The sequence below is a fragment of the Cherax quadricarinatus genome, chromosome 52, assembly GCF_038502225.1.
Source record: "Cherax quadricarinatus isolate ZL_2023a chromosome 52, ASM3850222v1, whole genome shotgun sequence".
Lineage (NCBI taxonomy): Eukaryota > Metazoa > Arthropoda > Malacostraca > Decapoda > Parastacidae > Cherax > Cherax quadricarinatus.
In genome coordinates this window covers 11,404,947-11,427,737 of record NC_091343.1, presented here as the reverse complement: position 1 = coordinate 11,427,737, position 22,791 = coordinate 11,404,947, and the positions used below count along the sequence as shown (strand labels likewise).

General features: G+C 33.2%; 1 protein-coding gene across 2 annotated transcripts in view; it reads right to left on the bottom strand.

Moving 5' to 3' along the window:
- Positions 1-22,791, bottom strand: part of LOC128696827 (aminopeptidase N) — a 28,645-nt gene that overhangs the window by 1,797 nt on the left and 4,057 nt on the right. For both annotated transcript variants that reach the window (XM_070096040.1, XM_070096039.1), the window contains exons 2-17: positions 22,249-22,496; positions 21,466-21,702; positions 21,094-21,302; positions 20,847-21,002; positions 20,591-20,721; positions 16,133-16,310; positions 14,740-14,923; positions 9,156-9,312; positions 4,527-4,608; positions 2,865-3,048; positions 2,431-2,767; positions 2,018-2,160; positions 1,409-1,599; positions 1,115-1,285; positions 698-841; positions 475-556 (exon numbers count right to left, since the gene is read on the bottom strand). In XM_070096040.1, coding sequence (XP_069952141.1) covers positions 475-556; positions 698-841; positions 1,115-1,285; positions 1,409-1,599; positions 2,018-2,160; positions 2,431-2,767; positions 2,865-3,048; positions 4,527-4,608; positions 9,156-9,312; positions 14,740-14,923; positions 16,133-16,310; positions 20,591-20,721; positions 20,847-21,002; positions 21,094-21,302; positions 21,466-21,702; positions 22,249-22,446 — 2,784 coding nt within the window. In that variant the 5' untranslated portion in view covers positions 22,447-22,496. The remainder of the gene's footprint in view (positions 1-474; positions 557-697; positions 842-1,114; positions 1,286-1,408; positions 1,600-2,017; positions 2,161-2,430; positions 2,768-2,864; positions 3,049-4,526; positions 4,609-9,155; positions 9,313-14,739; positions 14,924-16,132; positions 16,311-20,590; positions 20,722-20,846; positions 21,003-21,093; positions 21,303-21,465; positions 21,703-22,248; positions 22,497-22,791) is intronic.

The following is a 22,791-nucleotide window of genomic DNA, read 5'->3' as shown; positions in this document are numbered from 1 at the left end:
TGTTTTCCAAGATAAAATCTCCATATTTTGGACTAGGACGAAGAAAATGTGATTAAAAAGTTGGAAAGGTGTAAAGGAAGGGAAGATTCATCCGGCTGATGACTCGGTACTACTTTTTGGAGCATCCCACCAAAAGTGCCTCCAGCAAAACCACATTCTATGAAGTCTCACATCTCGGGAGAAGACTGTGCTAGTGGAATTGGTCATCTTAGACTTTCCAGAATGTATGTGACATTATCTTACGAAACTGTAATAATACGATTTTAAACAATTCGCGGATTCGAACCCACGGCTAGTGCATTAATTACTAAGCTATTCTGGCCAACATGGTAAAGTGGTTAGAACACTGACCTGATAGTTTTAGAATCAACTTGTTTTGAAAGTCTGAGCGACGGCTGCTCGTTGATGGAGCAATGCTCCTTGTAATTTACTTATCTTATATCTCACAAAAAGTAGGTTGGTATGTTGACTCACCTCCTTCAGTTCCAGGTCTGTGTTTAAACACTCAGAAACTACCTCAATCAGTGCAGGGATGGTAAATAACCTGGACACATAGCTGAAAATTAATGAATCCATGTTATGGCAGAGTTTTATTCGTTTAAGTTCTCCAGTACAGAAACAGCAAGATGTGTGTGTGTCATATTTTGAAAAATACATACACGACCTAACCTAAAAAAAAATAGCTTTTCATACTCACTAGTCAATAATTTTCTCCCATTTATCTCTAATATAGTTCCAAGCAAGGTAGTGTCCTACACTGTTCCTGGCTACACCACTGAGCACTGTTACAGCATCCTGTTTCCTAATACCGCTGCCATCTGTGAAAGCCATGTCGAGGTACCTGTGAGAAAATTTCAGCTCTTCATCTAAACCACATAGTAATTAATGCTCAGTATTTTTATTGTTATGTTGATCAAATTTCATTTTTCTTAACTGATGTATATATGAATATCGAATTTAAGTATCTACGCCAAGATAATTTAGATATGCTAATTAATAGTTAAAATTAAAACACCTGTATTTTAAAACACTGACGGTAGACTTTTAAAGAGTAATAGACATATTTCATAATTTCATTTCAATTATTGAAAAAAATCTAACAAGTTAAACTAACCTAGACAGGATCCAGACTTTCTTGGTACATCCCAGAGCATACAGTAGTAGAGATTTCTCAGAGCCAACGTTGGAGGCGAGGTACTGGTTCCAGCCAAAGTTCCACTCCTTCTCCCCACCAGCAGCAATAGCGGTGCAATACACTGTGCTCTTCAGATTGGGCGACACAATGCTGCATATATGATAAAGAACTTAGTATTGCTATCCACATAGAATGTATTCAAGCTTTCAATAGCAATCTCAGGATAAAATGCGATGTTCTTTAACGGTATCAGAATTTGTTTACAAAAGTTACCTGTGATCAGTTGGGTTCTGCATCCACTTTTGGTAGAGGGAAACAGAGTTGTTGACACAGTCCTGGTACTCTAGGTTGCAGGCCCACGCCAGTGCCATAACCCGCTTGAACTGCTCCAGATGAGGGTCATTTATGCTGTTTTGGAAGCCGACAGACTCATACAGAGGAGTCAGGATGGTGAGTAAGTAGTTCTGTTCTCCCGAGTGGTAAAGATATAAAAAACTTAAAACACGGACTTAGATACTCACACATGCTGTCAGAAAATTATTATAGCAAATATATATATGAATATGCTTCTACCTGAAATTCAGACATATATTGAAAGATAAAAACTTAAATAAGCCTTTTACATTTTGATGTATGTGGTGCACTACGTCACGTTCCCAAATTTATGGATCAGAACGGTCACACAGTACTTCACAGCTCGATAATTCTACAAGAATTTAGTTCCTTCAAAACTCAAAAAAATCCTAGCTTATTACATAGAGGTTACTGTCAACAAGATGGAGCAGAAAGGCCATGGTTGATGCTGGAAGTGTGACGTGGGTACACAAATAACAGACAACTCATATCTATCTTCTCAATCATTTTAACTGAAGTAACGACTACCTTAAGAGCTCCATAGTTTCCTGAGCGGGTAAACATTCTCTTGATGTAGTTAAGGTTGGACAATGCAGAATCCCATGGGACGTACTCTTCCTCATTTTTCAAGTAAGTATTGACGCCCATTGTTATCTTATAGGATAACTGACCTGGTAGAGAATAAAATTTGGAATGTTAACTGCAGTGTTATCTTTTCTAACAAATACAAAACACCTTTTTTTTGTACAGATGCTTGCAAAAATAAATTATAGACAAATTATTAATAAAACTGAAAAAGTACATTTGACATTAAAAAAAAATACAGGGCATATCAATAAACAGCAAAATAGTATATATTCCTTGAAGCTGTTCATAACAGTGACCCCACCAAAAGACCTTCAGTAAAAAGCACATTCCCCCACATTAAAACAAAGACGTACCAGCTTGTGCGAGGTCCATGGCGTCGTCGATGATCTGAGCACGGTTTATCACATGGATAACTTTGTGGTCGTTGTTCAGCTGCTGAATGAGCAAGTTCCAGTTGTCGTCGTCATAGTTCACTCTATAATAACCTATCTCCTGTACGTTGAAGATGACCCACTGGTCCTTCCTTGGCAGAGAAGAGACTGTGATCTTTGCCTCAGAATCCTTCATCCATACTTGTGTTTGAGTGTTGTTGAAATTAGTGTTAGCTTGACTCGTGTATGTTAGTGGAACCCACCACTTGTAGTCATGGGTGTCTGACGAGTTCTCGTTCTTTACCAATAAAAATCGTTCCTGCAATAGTATGAAACTCATTTATGTGTTCCTCTCATTCTAAAATGTTATAAGAGTTTGTCTCTTGAACAACATAACATTAGTAAATTATTAAAACCTGAGTGAGGGTTGCCGAGGTGCCGTCTGAGCTCCTCACAACCTTGATGACAGGGTAACCCATCTGCAGCGTCCAGGTGTCCATGACCTTCTTGACTGTCATGTCTGACGGCAGTGCGGCATCTTCAAGAGCAGCTTCTGTCAGGTAATGCCACAGGTCGTCTTGCTCAGCACTTTTATATTTCCTGAAACATTCATGCTATATTTTTACAACGCTGAATAAAAAATATATAAACTCTCTTTGGAAAATATTTCGGAGCTAAAAAGTGCATTATGTGCACTGTACATATACATTATACATTTAGGTTAGTTTCGCTGAGTAATTATGATTTTTGAATGTTATATTAAACAGCAGTAGATTCAGGCTAGCTTGCGAGGTACGTGATTTATGTGTTCTCAAGACGTGTGACCTTATATTGTCCATCTCCGCTCTTAGTAGCAACTTAACCTTTATGTTAAGTTAAATATCTCCAGTATAAAGTCACTGATTACACTGAGTCTTCTTTTTATATTTTTCTAACCTTACTACTGAAGCATATCGAATTATGTCTACTGTTTCATATATTTGTGTATGTTCTTTATATTCAATGAATGTTATAAGTCATGTAGCTGCAACTTTTGTTTGACTTGAATCAGCGTGATGAGTGTGACACTGTACGTGACTTTCTCCTTGGTCTTTGCAAGTCATAAAAACGTACACTTAACTATTTTTGTAGCAAAGTAATATTGTATCCTTATTCATAAATTACGGTAACTTCTGTTTAAGTGAAATATACAAACAATTTGCCAACGTGACCACTGGAAATTTCTAAATTAAATATATACACCAACAACTAACGGATTTTAAGAACGGGTACTCGTCCGGCACATAGCATCAGTCTCTCATTGGGTCAGACAACCTGAAACCTATAAACACTTGATCTAAGCCTCCGTTCTATACCTTCGTGACTGCATTAAGTACAGTCTCCTAGGATACTTAATACAACAGTCAAAGCCTAAAAATGAATAGTATTTTTAGCCAGTTGCTAGAGAATGACTACTAAAATAACTTATTACTAAACCTAATTTCTAAATCCCATGCCTAACGCGACGGTCTGGAGTTTTGAAACTCTCTGACCGCGGGTTCAAACCCCACCCGTGGAATGGTTTATTTACCGCACTTTAACCTTACTTATACAAGAGGAGAGATGCCAACTGCCATGCAGTATATCAGTTACCAATTTCTTACTATATCAGTCTAGAATATGCGATTGCTGATCTACGTTTGTAACTGACAGTACATGTAATTATTAAAAAGATCAAACATCTGAAACTCTCTCCTGCAAAATTAACTGAGGATATACGCGGATTTACCGAGTAAATTTAGAAATAACTTTAATTAATAATTTACCAGTGGTAAAAAAAACAGACATATAGGCACCGAGAGTTGCATGTCTCATTGCACATACAATGAAAGTTTACCTTAATAGCTGTTTTAAATAGTAAAGCATTCTTGACAGGTGTAGAAAAGGTAATTTTCATACTTCATGATTCTCTTATATTCGCAAATCTTTAAACCTTATTAACAAATCCAACCAAGGAAAATTTAATGACCCTCGCCAGTGCCTATAGATGACTATGGTTTAGCAAAATACGTTATGCACAAGAATATTTATGTACTTACAGACCGTTGAGATAGTTAGAGAGGCCCTTCCTTAACGTTTTCTCTGTCAGGAAGAAGTTCATCATGCGAATAAGAGATGATCCTGTGAGAAGGACATTGATATATATATATATATATATATATATATATATATATATATATATATATATATATATATATATATATATATATATATATATATATATATATATATATATATATATTAATAAACAAAATACAAAATACATTTACAGAAAAAAACATAAACATGAATACAATGGCACAATGTATCAAAGATGATGAATTTCCTCCAGCTCCTCCGAGGCTGGACGTGAGCCAAGTATGCAGCAAGCATTTCCCCTCTGGATGGCGACGCTGAGGCGCTGGAACATGAAAGTGGCAGCCCTTGGGTCCCTGGTGGTGTCGATGAGTCTGGAACCCAATTCTTTAAGGAAACGTGTGGCATTTTTTCCCCATGATCCTAAGGTCTCTGATCCCACTGGGACAAATTGATACTGTTGGCTAATGTCCCTGTACTTGCTGATCTTGTACTCCTCCCTGTGGTCAGCAGCTCCTCCCTGTCGCCCCACACTGTGATGGATATAGGTGTCAGCCAGTGTGGACACACAGGTATAGTCCCATGCTAAGAGCTTGCCATTCTTCCAAGGATAGATGGTGATCCCGTCGGGGCGGTTTGCTGGGTTGTGGGTATTGTTTGCTGCAAGTGATCGTGGCTCCCTCTCGGCAGGGCATCCAGCTGTAGCAAGGGTTCTCTTAATGATGTCGTTGACCTCATTGTGTCTTGCATGCCAGCCCTTGGTTTTGGAACAGTTAAGACCATGTAGACCGTATTGGTCTGCTTGCACTTCGCCGCAAATACACACACACACACACACACACACACACACATATATATATATATATATATATATATATATATATATATATATATATATTTTATATATATATATAAATAATATATATATAATTTATATATATATATATAAATATATATATATATATATATATATATATATATATATATATATATAGATATGTCGTGCCGAATATGTAAAACGGGTCAATTACCAAGAATTCATTTAAAATTAAGTCCTTTCTAAAATTTTCTCTTATACGTTTGAAGATATATTTTTTTCAATAATGTTTATGTAAAAAAATTTAATTTTGCTCCAAAAGCATCTTAGAAAACTTACCTAACCTTATTATAACAAGAACAATTTATTTTAGCCTAACCCAACTAAATATATTTTAGATTTGCTTACAATAATTTAATACTAAACAAACACAGTGAAATACATTTTTTTCGTTAGGTTCAGAATGATTTTGGCGAAATTATTGCATACACAAATTTTCGCTTGTCCTATATGGCAAGATGAGCGTTGCTATTTAAGCCAAGATCGCAAGTTCTGCCTATTCGGCACGACATATATATATATATATATATATATATATATATATATATATATATATATATATAGATAGATATATATATATATATATATATATATATATGTATTATATATATATATATGTCGTGCCGAATAGGCAGAATTTGCGATCTTGGCTTAAATAGCAACGCTCATCTTGCCATATAACACTTGTGAAAATTTGTGTATGCAATAATTTCGCAAAAATCATTCTGAACCTAACGAAAAAAATATGTGTCACTGTATTTGTTTAGTATTAAATTACTGTAAACAAATCTAAAATATATTTAGATGGGTTAGGCTAAAATAAATTGTTCTTGTTATAATAAGGTTAGGTAAGTTTTCTAAGTTCCTTTTGGTGCAAAATTATAATTTTTTACATCAACGTTAATGAAAAAACATATCTCTGAACGTATAAGAGAAAATTTTAGAAAGGACTTAATTTTAAATGAGTTCTTGCTAATTGACCAGTTTTACATATTCGGCACGACATATATATATATATATATATATATATATATATATATATATATATATATATATATATATATATATATATATATATATATATATATATATATATATATATATATATATATATATATATATATATATATATATATATATATATATATATATATATATATATATATATATGTATATATATATATATATATATATATATATATATATATATATATATATATATATATATATATATATATATATATATATTTATATATATATATATATATATATATAAAGAATTATGTGGATTAAAGTAAAGGTTGGATGCGAGAAGTGGGTCATAATAAGCGTGTATGCACCTGGAGAAGAGAGGAATGCAGAGGAGAGAGAGAGATTTTGGGAGATGTTAAGTGAATGTATAGGAGCCTTTGAACCAAGTGAGAGAGTAATTGTGGTAGGGGACTTGAATGCTAAAGTAGGAGAAACTTTTAGAGAGGGTGTGGTAGGTAAGTTTGGGGTGCCAGGTGTAAATGATAATGGGAGCCCTTTGATTGAACTTTGTATAGAAAGGGGTTTAGTTATAGGTAATACATATTTTAAGAAAAAGAGGATAAATAAGTATACACGATATGATGTAGGGCGAAATGACAGTAGTTTGTTGGATTATGTATTGGTAGATAAAAGACTGTTGAGTAGACTTCAGGATGTACATGTTTATAGAGGGGCCACAGATATATCAGATCACTTTCTAGTTGTAGCGACACTGAGAGTAAAAGGTAGATGGGATACAAGGAGAATAGAAGCATCAGGGAAGAGAGAGGTGAAGGTTTATAAACTAAAAGAGGAGGCAGTTAGGGTAAGATATAAACAGCTATTGGAGGATAGATGGGCTAATGAGAGCATAGGCAATGGGGTCGAAGAGGTATGGGGTAGGTTTAAAAATGTAGTGTTAGAGTGTTCAGCAGAAGTTTGTGGTTACAGGAAAGTGGGTGCAGGAGGGAAGAGGAGCGATTGGTGGAATGATGATGTAAAGAGAGTAGTAAGGGAGAAAAAGTTAGCATATGAGAAGTTTTTACAAAGTAGAAGTGATGCAAGGAGGGAAGAGTATATGGAGAAAAAGAGAGAGGTTAAGAGAGTGGTGAAGCAATGTAAAAAGAGAGCAAATGAGAGAGTGGGTGAGATGTTATCAACAAATTTTGTTGAAAATAAGAAAAAGTTTTGGAGTGAGATTAACAAGTTAAGAAAGCCTAGAGAACAAATGGATTTGTCAGTTAAAAATAGGAGAGGAGAGTTAATATATATATATATATATATATATATATATATATATATATATATATATATATATATATATATATATATATATATATATATATATATATATATATATATATATATATATATATATTTATGTTTGTCGTGCCGAATAGGCAGAACTTGCGATCTTGGCTTAAATAGCAACGCTCATCTTGCCATATAGGACAAGCGAAAATTTGTGTATGCTATAATTTCGCCAAAATCATTCTGAACCTAACGAAAAAAATATATTTCACTGTGTTTGTTTAGTATTAAATTACTGTAAACAAATCTAAAATATATTTAGTTGGGTTAGGCTAAAATAAATTGTTCTTGTTATAATAAGGTTGGGTAAGTTTTCTAAGTTCCTTTTGGTGCAAAATTATGAATTTTTAAATCAACATTAATGAAAAAAATATATCTTTAAACGTATAAAAGAAAATTTTAGAAAGGACTTAATTTTAAAAGAGTTCTTGCTAATTGACCAGTTTTACATATTCGGCACGACATTATATATATATATATATATATTATATATATATATATATATATATATATATATATATATATATATATATATATATATATATATATATATATATATATATATATATATACATATGTATCGTGCCGAATAGGCAGAACTTGCGATCTTGGCTTCAATAGCAACGCTCATCTTGCCATATAGGACAAGTGAAAATTTGTGTATGCAATAATTTCGACAAAATCATTCTGAACCTAACGAAAAAAATATATTTCACTGTGTTTGTTTAACATTAAATTACTGAAAACAAATCTAAAATATATTTAGTTGGGTTAGGCTAAAATAAATTATTCTTGTTATAATAAGGTTAGGTAAGTTTTCTAAGATTCTTTTGGAGCAAAATTCAAATTTTTTACATTAACATTAATGAAAAAAATATATCTTTAAACGTATAAGAGAAAATTTTAGAGAGGATTTAATTTTAAATGAGTTCTTGCTAATTGATCAGTTTTACATATTCGGCACGACATATATATATATATATATATATATATATATATATATATATATATATATATATATATATATATATATATATATATATATATATATATATATATATATATAATATATATATACATATATATTATATATATATATATATATATATATATATATATATACATATATATATATATATATATATATATATATATATATATATATATATATATATACACATGGAAAATGAAAAATCTAAGTGTTAATGTAAATACTAAAAGCGAATACTGAAAGTTTACTGAAAGTTTATTTTAATTCATATCTAAGAGATTAAGATAGTCTTGACTGATGCTGAATAAGTTATAAACAGTCTTAATGACACTCATGTAGACGTTACTCATTAAATCCCTTTAACCAACAAGCCAAGTTCAATAGGTACAGAAATATACTTACCTTTTTGGTAGGAAATTATATCAAATATCTCATTGATCTCATCCGGATGTCCCACTTGGATGCTGATGGGGTGTGAGGACTCCAGGCAGTCTAAAGAGAACACATTCTGGAGGTCTTCAGTAATGGACTGATCCATTATGTTCCAGGTGGGCTCAACCTATATTAAAAGTAGTTATGGTAATTAAGTTTAAAAACTCGTATAAAAATGTCTGACACAGGGTATATAAAAATCATAGAACAGAGGAGTTATGAATGATATATGATGCTTGTTAACATTAGGCATAGTATTATTACAGATTTGCATAAAATTTACGTAACTAGGGCTTGTAACCAGCCCCCTCTTCATTTTGTTCACACCTCAGAGAGTCTCATCTCACACGCTTCAAAAAATTATTTGAGAATATTAAGTATCTTTTCCCTTTTTCATATTACTCTACCCACCTTCCCTCTTTTCTCTATCCATAATTCTGAGAATCAAGAATTAACAGTTCGTGACATAATAATGAGACACACACACACACACACATATATATATATATATATATATATATATATATATATATATATATATATATATATATATATACATATATATATATATATATATATATATATATATATATATATATGCAAAACAACCACTGTGAAAGAATAGAGAAGTTCCAAGCGTTTTCGTGACTACTCACATTGTCAAGGAACAATGAAAGTAAGGCATCAAAGGAAGGTATATAAAGGGGTAGCCCACACCTCACTATCAGATCCCACAACAAAGAAACACCTGACGCGAGACAGCAGGCCCGCCGGCCGAACTAGACAGGTCCTTCACACAACCCACCAACAAACTGTTCTACCCAAGAAATAAGAAATTTAAAATATTATTATTTGTCCAATGTATTATTATATTCTTCCCAAATTCTATTAATTATAAATGGATCTAATTTATATAAACCAAAGGAAATATTCATACTATTGGCAAAACTGCTTTTTATGAAACAAGATTCAATTATATTCCTGTCGACCATGGACTTGCTTGATACTACTTTCTCAACTTTTTGAAAATCAATTGGATGGTTAAAATCTCTTGCATGAATAAATAGAGCATTGGAATCTTGTCCAGTTCTAATGCTATATTTATGTTGTTTTAATCTTAGTTCGAGATTTTTACCAGTTTGACAGTAATAAACTTTATCGCAAATTTTACAAGGAACTTATAGACACATCCATCAGCATTTTGGGGGAAATTCTTTATCAAAATTTTTTACTGTATCAAGATTTTTGAATACAACTTCAATATTAAAAGTCTTAAGAAGAGAAGGCATATCAACCAAGTTTTCATGGTAAGGGAGAACCAACATATTTTTAGTTTGGTTCTCCCTTACCATGAAAACTTGGTTGATATGCCTTCTCTTCTTAAGACTTTTAATATTAAAGTTGTATTCAAAAATCTTGATACAGTAAAAAAAACTTTTGAAAAAGAATTCCCCCCAAAATGGCCGTGTCTATAAGATTCCTTGTAAAATTTGCGATAAAGTTTATTACGGTCAAACTGGTAAAAATCTCGAACTAAGATTAAAATAACATAAATATAGCATTAGAACCGGACAAGATTCCAATGCTCTATTTATTCATGTAAGAGATTTTAACTATCCAATTAATTTTCAAAAAGTTGAGAAAGTAGTATCAAGCAAGTCCATGGTCGACAGGACTATAATTGAATCTTGTTTCATGAAAAGCAGTTTTGACAATAATATGAATATTTCCTTTGGTTTATATAAATTAGATCCATTTATAATTAATAGAATTTGGGAAAAATTTAATAATACATTGGACAAATAATAATATTTTAAATTTCTTATTTCTTGGGTAGAATAGTTTGTTGGTGGGTTGTGTGAAGGACCTGTCTAGTTCGGCCGGCGGGCCTGCTGTCTCGCGTCAGGTGTTTCTTTGTTGTGGGATCTGATAGTGAGGTGTGGGCTACCCCTTTATATACCTTCCTTTGATGCTTTACTTTCATTGTTCCTTGATAATGTGAGTAGTCACGAAAAGTGCTTGGAACTTCTTTATTCTTTCACAGTGGTTGTTTTGCATATTCTGAAATCACCTGTTTACTGTGATCTTATTGCATATATATATATATATATATATATATATATATATATATATATATATATATATATATATATATATATATATATATATATATATATATATATATATATATATATATATATATATATATATATATATATATATATATATATATATATATATACATATATATATATATATATATATATATATATATATATATATATATATATATATATATATATATATATATATATATATATATATAAAATATATATATATATATATATATATTTATACATATATACATATATATATATATATATATATATATATATATATATATATATATATATATATATATATATATATATATATATATTTGTATATATATATATATATATTTATGTATATATATAAATATATATGTACATATATAAATGAATATATATATATATATCTGGAGAGAGTTCCGGGGCTCAACGCCCCCGCGGCCCGGTCTGTGACCAGGCCTCCTTAGGTCAGTGTCCCAGGATGCGACCCACACCAGTCGACTAACACCCAGGTACCCATTTTACTGATGGGGAACATAGACAACAGGTGGAAACAAACACGTCCAATGTTTCTACTCTGGCTGGGAATCGAACCCAGGCCCTCACCGTGTGAAGCGAGAGCGAATAGGCAGAATTTCCGATCTTGGTTTAAATAGCAACGTTCATCTTGCCATATAGGACAAGTGAAAATTTGTGTATGCAATAATTTCGTCAAAATCACTCAACCTAACGAAAAATATATATTTCACTGTGTTTGTTTAGTATTAAATTACTGTAAACAAATCTAAAATATATTTAGTTGGGTTAGGCTAAAATAAATTTTTCTTGTTATAATAAGGTTAGGTAAGTTTTCTAAGATTCTTTTGGTGCAAAATTAAAAATTTTTACATTAACATTAATGAAAAAAATATATCTTTAAACGTATAACAGAAAATTTTAGAAAGGACTTAATTTTATATGAATTCTTGCTAATTGACTAGTTTTACATATTCGGCACGACATATATGTATATATATATATATATATATATATATATATATATATATATATATATATATATATATATATATATATATATATATATATATTTATTTATTTATTTATAAGGAAGGAAGGAAGGCGGGGTAGGGGTCGGCCTAGGAAAGGTTGGAGGGAGGGGGTAAAGGAGGTTTTGTGTGCGAGGGGCTTGGACTTCCAGCAGGCATGCGTGAGCGTGTTTTTAATACTTGACGTGCTGTTGGAGTGTGAGCAAAGTAACATTTATGAAGGGGTTCAGGGAAACCGGCAGGCCGGACTTGAGTCCTGGAGATGGGAAGTACAGTGCCTGCACTCTGAAGGAGGGGTGTTAATGTTGCAGTTTAAAAACTGTAGTGTAAAGCACCCTTCTGGCAAGACAGTGATGGAGTGAATGATGGTGAAAGTTTTTCTTTTTCGGGCCACCCTGCCTTGGTGGGAATCGGCCAGTGTGATAATAAAAAAAATAATATATATATATATATATATATATATATATATATATATATATATATATATATATATATATATATATATATATATATATATGTATATATATATATATATATATATATTTCAACAAGTCGGCCGTCTCCCACCGAGGTACCACCTCTAGAACTTTCCTGGGGACCCTCATCCTCAGAGAAAAGAATAAACTTGATTCAGGAAAAACTCAAGGTTCTCCCTGAAGCTGTTTGAGAATTTTCTCCTGCCACGCCCTATATTTAATATATACTTTATTTAAAGACAAAATACATTGACAAAACATTCACAAAAATACAATAAAAAGTAAATCAACATAGATAACAACTCAGAGCTACATCTCGAATACTTCGTCCAGCTCCCCGGCGGTGGGCCGCGTGCCCAGAATGCTGCTGGCATTTCCTCTCTGGATCGCAACACTGAGTGTCTGAAACAGGAAGCTGGTCGCCCTGTGGTCCTTGGTTTCTATAACGAGCTTTTCACCCAGCTCTTTGAGGAACTTTAGAGCACACTTGCCCAATGCTCCAAGGGTCTCCGACCCAAATGGGATGAAGTTATAACCAGGGGGAAGGTCTTCATATTTGCGGATCTTCTGGGTCTCCCTGTGGCTGGCAGCTCCATCCCCTTCAGCTTCGGAGTATGGCAAGCAGGTATCTGCCAATGTGGCAGCACAGGTTTAGTCCCAGGCAATCTGCTTTCCATCCTTCCGGGGTAGTATAGTAGCTCCATCAGGACGCTTTTGACTTCCGTCAGACCTCTGCACTTAGGGTTCCCGTTGAGCTGGGCAACGGGCTGTGGCGAGGCTTCTCTTTATGTCATTGACCTCCTCATGTCTGGCATACTTCCCTTCTGCTGTATATATATATATATATATATATATATATATATATATATATATATATATATATATATATATATATATATATATATATATATATATATATATACCTTTACTAGTGGCCTACATCTCACCTCCTGGCGGTATATAAGGCTCCATCCTGTCACTTCAACTCCATATTGTTTCAGACTATGGAACAACACTCCTCTCCAGACTGAGGGACTGACCACCTCAAAACTTCAAGGGTGATTGACTGATTACATCGTCTTCAAGTCTCTTCTGCTTCTATCAACTTTCCTGTACTCGACTAAAGAAGCCTACTGTGTAGGCGAAACGTTTCGAAATAAAGATTCTTAACTGTTGCATACGTGTCTTACCAAACAACAAGTTCATAAATAATCATGTACTTTTTGTGCGTGTATTGGAAGCTTAACGTATTGTATAAATTTCATGTTCTATGTTTTTTAAGCGTTTATTCAATACATAAATTTATATAAATGAATAAAATACATGTGCAACATCCTATTATCGTTATTATCGGAACCTTTCGCTTTCACAACAGGCTTCTTCAGTCCATAAGTGAGGTGAAACAGCGTAGCCAACTTAAGCATGCCTGTACCTTAACCCTGAGGGACTGACCACCTCCTCCCAAGGGTGTCGGACTTATCACGATAAAACTACTACTGTAAGGGTTATATACGCCTGCGTTCGGCTGAAGACGCCTGTTTTGCAGTTGAAAAGTTTCTACAATTAGGATATCTATATGTTACACATGTGTCTTATTCAGGAACTTGTAAGTATCGTACAACATTAATAAAATTTATTTTAGTTCAGTTAAGTTTCCTTCTATTACAACACATTTTACACAACTGAGAATCTTCCTCTTGTTCGTAATTATTGTTTTTTTTTTTTTTGCATCTGGATAACAACCAATCTGTGGTTCAATTAATGTAACTTAAATTTTATTTACATTTTAGTTTAACAGGATAAAGTAGAAGTATATTTAAATAGCCTCGCACTCTTCCCTTTGCCTGTCAACCACAAATATACTGAAAGGATCCTGCCTATCATCACCCAGTGTTAAAAGCTGACCCTGCAGGCAACTCACATGGTCCACACCGATGTATTCCATGAAGGAAGCAAAACCTTCATTGAGCCAAAGGTCTGTCCACCAGCCTAGGGTGACGAGATTGCCAAACCACTGGTGAACCAGCTCGTGGGACACCACCCCAGCTACCCACCGCTTGTCCCACGCTGACGACACCTCTGGATCATACAGCATTGCTGTCTCGCTGCATAGGACTAGACTCAATGATAATTTTTTGTGTACATATTATAATGATAATAATATTACTAATAATGCTAGTACTAAGGCACTAAATTACACAGATTACGTTTGGCGCAAAGAGAGTGAATTGACTAGGAAAGCAGAATTATTTCTGGAGGTGGAATACATGGTACTTATATTTAATATGTTTTATATAGGACAGAAACAAAAAAATTCTAAGCAATTATATATATATATATATATATATATATATATATATATATATATATATATATATATATATATATATATATATATATATATATATATATATATATATATATATATATATATATATATATATATATATATATATATATATATATATATATATATATATATATATATATATATATATATATATATATATATATATATATATATATATATATATATATATATATATATATATATATATATATATATATATATATATATATATATATATATATATATATATATATATATATATATATATATATATATATATATATATATATGTTTTACCGTCATTCGAGGACATACGGTGGTGTGGGGAGGGGAACGAAATTAGCTCAAAGGCCCCCGCACCACCGTATATCCTCGGATGACAGTAAAACACCTAGTACTACTGAGTGCATCATTCTTCTAGGATTGCGTGGTTCCATGGGTTACAGCGTCATGTGTGATATTTGCCCACCATGAGATGGGCCAAAACGATATGGGTTCGAATCCTCTGCTAGCCTCAGTGTTGTTATTGGTATATATATATATATATATATATATATATATATATATATATATATATATTATTGTAACCATGAACGAGTGGTATTGATCAATAACAACACTGCACTAGCCAAGGACTCGAACCCATGCTGCTTTGGCCTACCTCATGGTGGGCGAAAACACATGACGCCCTTATCCACTGAACCACACGATCCTTACAATAATATAAAATACTGCACGTTGAACTAGTACACCAAACAGGGACTAGAATGAAATTTGCCTAGAGTCATCCACACCATCGTGTGTCCTTGGGTAGGGAGTACCACATCCAGTTCCGCTGGATGCCCTACTTTTAAGGATCGTATGGTCCAGTGGATTAGGGCGTCATGCGTTTTCGCCAACCATGAGGCAGGCCAAAGCAGCATGGGTTCGAGTCCTTGCCTAGTGCAGTGTTGTTATATCTGACCTGTAGGTAATGAGTCCCCAGTTTTCCATAGCAGCAGCCGAGAGGTCAGGAAGTGCGATCATATCCAGCTTGGGTAGAGGGAACGAGACGTTGAAGTAATCCTCGTAGTAAGAAAGAATTTTAGGACCTGTCAGTAGGGCGTAGTCTGCCTGGTCAATGGCAGATTTTCGAGTCGTCACTGCAAGAAAGATAATATTTTCAAAAACATCCTCCATTTTAATTTTACTGTCACATTTCAGTCTGTATAGACCAAAGCGGTCAAAGTAAATTCTATACTGTTTTACTTTCAGCTCCGCCAGATATACCAAGTCAGATCACAGGATATATTCACAAAGAGCCTTATTTCTCTCAACATTTTGTATGCTGACAGTTTACTTTAATCCCTATTTTAGGAATTAAATAATTTTGCTAGTTAAAAGATTACGTGAAGCTTTAAAACAATCGACAGGCTTTAAATCCAGTTGATATTTGTTTTCTGTAAGATTTCATTCATCTCTGATAAGCATTTCAAGTTCTTATTCTACTCCCAGTTTAACAATTAAATATTCTTAATTCTACAAAGTTACTTATAACTGTCAGACTGCACACAACGCACAAAAACATTTTTACGAACTTTGATCAAAGTTCAACTCTTTTTATGGATCTTGACTAAATAGCATTAGCTACACACTGGGTCACCCATTTTCATAAAATCATGTTGCACTTCACTTGTTCAGAATTCTTTTACATCAAAAGTTTCGGTTAAAGTTGGATATGAAATAATTAATAAAACTAGATTTCAAATTTAGACTCGTGTACTTATATACACAAGATAATAACAATGAAGGAAAAATTTTTAAAGACGTTAAAATATTCTTAAGAGCATTGACATATATGTGCAAAAATAACAGTAATGTTCTCTAATTTTTATTTTGACCATAACTTTCATCTTCTGGTAGTAAAAATTAATCACGCATTGAATCCAGGAAAGGTTTATTGCGCCACTATGACCCGCCTCAGGAAACACTTGTCCTGTTTCCTGACGAACCTTACCTAACCTAACCTAACATTACTTAACCTAACCTAACCTAACCTTACTTAACCTAACCTAACCTTACCTAGCCTAACCTTACCTAACCTAACCTAACCTTACCTAACCTAACCTTACCTAACCAAACCTAACCTTACCTAACCAATGCTAACCTTACCTAACCTACCCTAACCTAACCTAACCTTACCTAACCGAACCTTACCTAACCTAACCTTACCTAACCAAACCTAACCTTACCTAACCTAACCTAACCAAACCTAACCTTACCTAACCTAACCTAACCTAACCTTAACCTAACCTAACCTAACCTAACCTAACCTAACCTTACCTAACCAAACCTAACCTTACCTAACCTAACCTAACCTAACCAAACCTAACCTTACCTAACCTAACCTAACCTAACCAAACCTAACCTTACCTAACTAAACCTAACCTTACCTAACCTAACCTAACCTAACCAAACCTAGCCTTACCTAACCTAACCTAACCTAACCTTAACTAACCTAACCTAACCTAACCTAATCTTACCTAACCTAACCTAACCTTACCTAACCTAACCTAACCTAACCTAATCTTACCTAACCTAACCTAACCTAACCTAACCTAACCTTACCTAACCTAACCTAACCTAACCTTGCCTAACCTAACATAACCTCCGAAAAAGATAATATAAAAACAGATTATCGGTCTTCCTTCTGTCTGATGAACAAGTGTGATGCCAGGTAAACCATATAAAACTCTTCTTTCTACTCTCATTCAGATGCAATGCTTGCATGTGAAAGTGCCTGCATACATATTTGCATACACGCGTGGGCTCGCATACTTATGCACACACACACGATCACTCATACATGTATATGTGTGAAATATCAACCTATTATCTGGAGAAGTGAGAAAGACAAGTTGAAAATTTTGTGTATTCTCGAGGATTTATATAGTTCGTTCTGTTCTAGGCACAAAAGGAATAAATGTTCATGTGGGTTAATTGCAGGTAAACGAACCTATATGAACTAAATATTTCTTAATTATCATCTAATGTTTCCTTAATTACCACAACTTAAAAAAATTGTATACTCTGTAGTTAAAATTATAATGTTATATAATCATGATATATAATAATCCTTAAGATGAACTAATATATAAATCATTATCATGAATTAATATGTAATGATCATTATCATGAACAAATGTATAATCATTATCATCAATTAATACACAGTCTATATTTTATGAGCATTTTAGATTATTTGGAAACTTAAATCTTAATAAGACGAATAATGTAGAGGAAATATAGTTGTCCAATGGTGTTGTATAGAACTGGTTGTGTGGTTGATTAATGGAGTTTAAAGACTACCGACTACACAAGGCTCATTAAGACTGCACGTAACCTTGTCATCATCACGCAAGAATACTTTACTTCCTAAACCAGGGATTAAAGTAAACCCTCAGCATATATACTGAGAGATATACAACTCTATGTATATTTTCTGCGACAAAAAATTGCCTGTGGAAGGTGAAGTCTTTAGGGTGTTTAAATGCATTTAGCAGACATGAACCTATTTTTCCTTGTAAAGTATAAAAGAATATATTTTTTTTTTCAATTAATATCAGATTTAAAAAAATGGCCCAAGTAGGATTGGAAGGTCGTCATAAGCTTCAGTCTCCTGTGTGCGGGATATTTTTGCATCAGATTTATAATTTCGAAACTAGAAGCTAGAAAAAGTTTACGGTGAGTATACAATTTGAATTGTTTCAGCAGGGAAATGACTAGCATCATTTTGGCACTATTATATAAGTTAAATACAAAGGGAGCAGCAGAAATTAAATAATAATGATGTAATCAGTCCCTCAACCTTGGACGTTAGGTAAGGTTTGTCAGGAAACAAGACAAGTGTTTCCTGACGCAGATGTTAGTCAGATGACCCGCCGTTGGAGTTTTTGGTCATTTCTAATGTTCCTTTGTATTTGACTGAAGAAGTCTACTGTGTAGGCGAAACCTTTCATCAATAAAGATACGCAACTGTTGCACATGTATCTTAATCTTCAACTTATCTGCATTTTATACTATTTTCAACAACTTTATCATCATTTTGGAAACTGAATTATGCGAAGCAACACTCTTGTTAACGATCACTGACTCCATAAATCGCTTCCTCATCAATTTGGATGTGGAGAACACTTAATGACGACTGTTATCTGCTAGTTTATTATACAGAGAAACCATTTTGTCTAAGTTTTTTCATCACAGCTCTATTAAGTCTTGACCATATACTGTATTTAGGAGGAAGCGCTAAACTCGTAGAAATTATAATACATCTTGAGGTATGGGAGGCAACTGACCCTAGGACGTAAATGATGGGTTCAATTTCTTTGATCAAAGCCCATTCACCTGCATCAAGATACCTTTCTTCAAGGGTCTATATTTATTCATATCATAAATGCCACCACAGTTAAACAGACATAAACAATTTGTTTTACAGTGAATAATTGCTTTGTTGTTAGTCGCAAGACAAGTATTTTAAATTATTAATTTTACAATATAGGGAAGGCACACAAGAAAGAATTCTCCATCACTATCAAAAAATGGCTTAAATTTGATCAAAAGGAAGAAACTCGCCTTCAGATTTATCAGTAGGTTATTATTTTTATATTTTGTTGCTGACTAAATGAACATAATATTGATGACTACTCAGAGACCTTAAAGGTAAATTTATCTTATTTTTGCAGGTATGATTTTCTATCCGTTATATGTAATATTTCCCAGAAATTTCTACTGTGGCAGACACTTTATACCTGGACGACTTTATGTTTTCTTAATATATATAAATAAATAAACAAATAAATAAAATAAATAAATAAATAAATAAATAAATAAATATATATATATATATATATATATATATATATATATATATATATATATATATATATATATATATATATATATATATATATATATATATATATATATATATATATATATATATATATATATATATATATATATATATATATATATATATATATATATATATATATATATATATATATATATATATATATATATATATATATATATATATATATATATATATATATATATTTTAATTTTTCTACAGTGGCCCAGATGCTGGGGCACCAGATAATACATAGACAATTAGTTCAACAATCACGCTAGACAAAGAGAGATGGTATTAAATACCGACACGATGGAAATAGACACAAAGTAGTATAATACAGTTCTTTATCGACTAGGTTACTCCCTTGCAGTCTGCTTTTTCAGGTTACATTACTATGAAGAAACCCGTTGTGTGAGCGATACATTGTTGATAGAATTGCATTATACTGCTTTTGTGTCTCTTTCCATCACATGGCTGATGTGCGACATTCATAATTATACTAAATATTAACCTTCCATTATAACCTACCTCGAAAGAGAACGTGATCGTTGTCGTGGGACTCCATGCTAGCAAAGTCGGAGATGACGAAGGCGACCAGGTAGGTGGACATGGGCACGCTCGTGTGGAAGTGGTCCCACACCCACCCATCTTGACCCTCGCTGGGAAAGAAATAACAAATAAAGATGTAAATAATATTTTTAACCATTTACTTCCTATGTTCTGTATATGACTAACAAGCTAAATTTAGCACAAGACTCGTGTAAAATAAATTCTAATATCCTACATTGGTATTGTTTCAAACTTTGGCATGTTTGAAAGGGAAGACATTGAAGATTCCCTGGCCAGGAAAATTTCGTAAGTGGCTTTCAACGCAGGTTCATCAAAACATGGAAAGGCTCTTCTGGCATCCGTTGGTTGGAACTGAGTCACTGCGATCCATCTAAAAGACAGGAAAGTACGATGCAAAAATTTTCATTATGGAGAGTTTAGATGTAAGTTAACTAAAATGTTTATACGCAAATTAATCTTACTTTTCATTCCCTTGTTCATCCGTGTATGAAGATCTGTAGAAACCAACGAGATCATCATTGAGGTAACCAACGAACTCCATGGAAAGAACATATTTCTTCCCAGGCTTTAGCTCCTCGTTTAATTTGGCAATGTAAAATTCTCGTTCTTTGTCATATAGATGCCTTACAATCCTTATCCCGGGTCCCGTCCGATCATCAGAAGGTGTCAACTGTAAAATTATAAGGCGAAATCAAGAGCATTTCCAGCACTGCTGACCCAATACAACTATTTTTTTTAATCTTTCCTTATAATCACTCGTGATTATGATGTAAAGCTGTGAAAGAAGTTTCTATACAGCTTTGTTATCTTAAACAATATTTTCCAAGACATACCTTGATGGTTTCGTTGTTTGTGATTATATCATTAATATGAAGAGTAATGTTGGAGGTCGGCTCAACAACCTCCATCTCCACCTCCACGTATCCCATGATGCTGAAGTTGCCATTAATAAAAGGTTGAAGTTTGACCATATAGTGGAGAGGCTTGAGGGCTCTGGGTAGTCTTACATTGATTTTCTCTTTAGATGGTGTTTCAGGAGATGTCTCAACAGGCGAGTGTGTGGGAGGTTGCTGTAAGATATTAGTTAACACAGCTAAATATTTAACCATATTTTCAGATATTAAAAAAGTTAATAAGTTTCTAACTCTCATTAACATTCCTCTTAAGATAAAAGTATGTACAATTATATTCACGAGGAAGCTCTAAACATGTAAGGCTCAAACACCTCTTGGCAAGTGACTGATAATTAGATTTTATCCGAGGAAGACGGAGTAGCTCAAATTTCATGAATCAAGAGCTCTTTACTACCTTCTAAAGGCGACAACCTTTCAAAGGGTAATAATGTATAAACTTACCAGGAACTATGTCTGAAAGACAAATAATTTAGTCAACAGCTGATAGCTCGAGAGAAAAAAAAACATGAAATATAACTTTGACAATGATCTGGATACGTTTAGTCTTCGGCAGAACTCTCTGACTAATATACGACTAACGAGCTTACATGCGTACCAGCAGTAACATTTATATTACTGGGACACAGGTGAGAGAACATAAACCAAAACTAAGTTGCACTTGTAAAACTCAGGCCAGAATCCTGAAGGTATTCAGGTACTCACTAGTGGGCTACGTCCTCTGTCATCTTCCAGGTCCTGGGACTCTTGTCCTGACTCCCTGACATGCGGGGCGTAGTAGTAAACGAGAAGTCCCGTGGCCACTACAACACTCACGAAGACCAGCCCCAGCAGGAATGCAACACCTCTGCTAACATACCAACCGTTCCTCTTCCCGAAGGAGACAGATTGGTTAATGTCCATAGTTAAAGTTTCTGTACTCTGCTGGTCATAGTATAGTCCGGCTGTTACACCTGTTGTGGTTAAAAAAAGAAAAGTATTATAATGTGCAGTGTTATGGAAATGGTACCGAAGAAAACATGACAGATGCAGATTGTGAGAACTCAGAAGTAGAAAAAGAGTTGATTAATTTATCTTGGAAGTTTTCTTTCAGTCGTCAAAACAGGTTCGCTTAATACAAAAAGGTTTGTATTTTTCTTTAGCCTTTAGTATCAATTCTCACTATAAACCAGTTTAGACGAGTCAAAGCTCAGTCAAACGAGGAAAGAAACCAGATATGAACCAGAAATTTAAATGTATTCCAACACC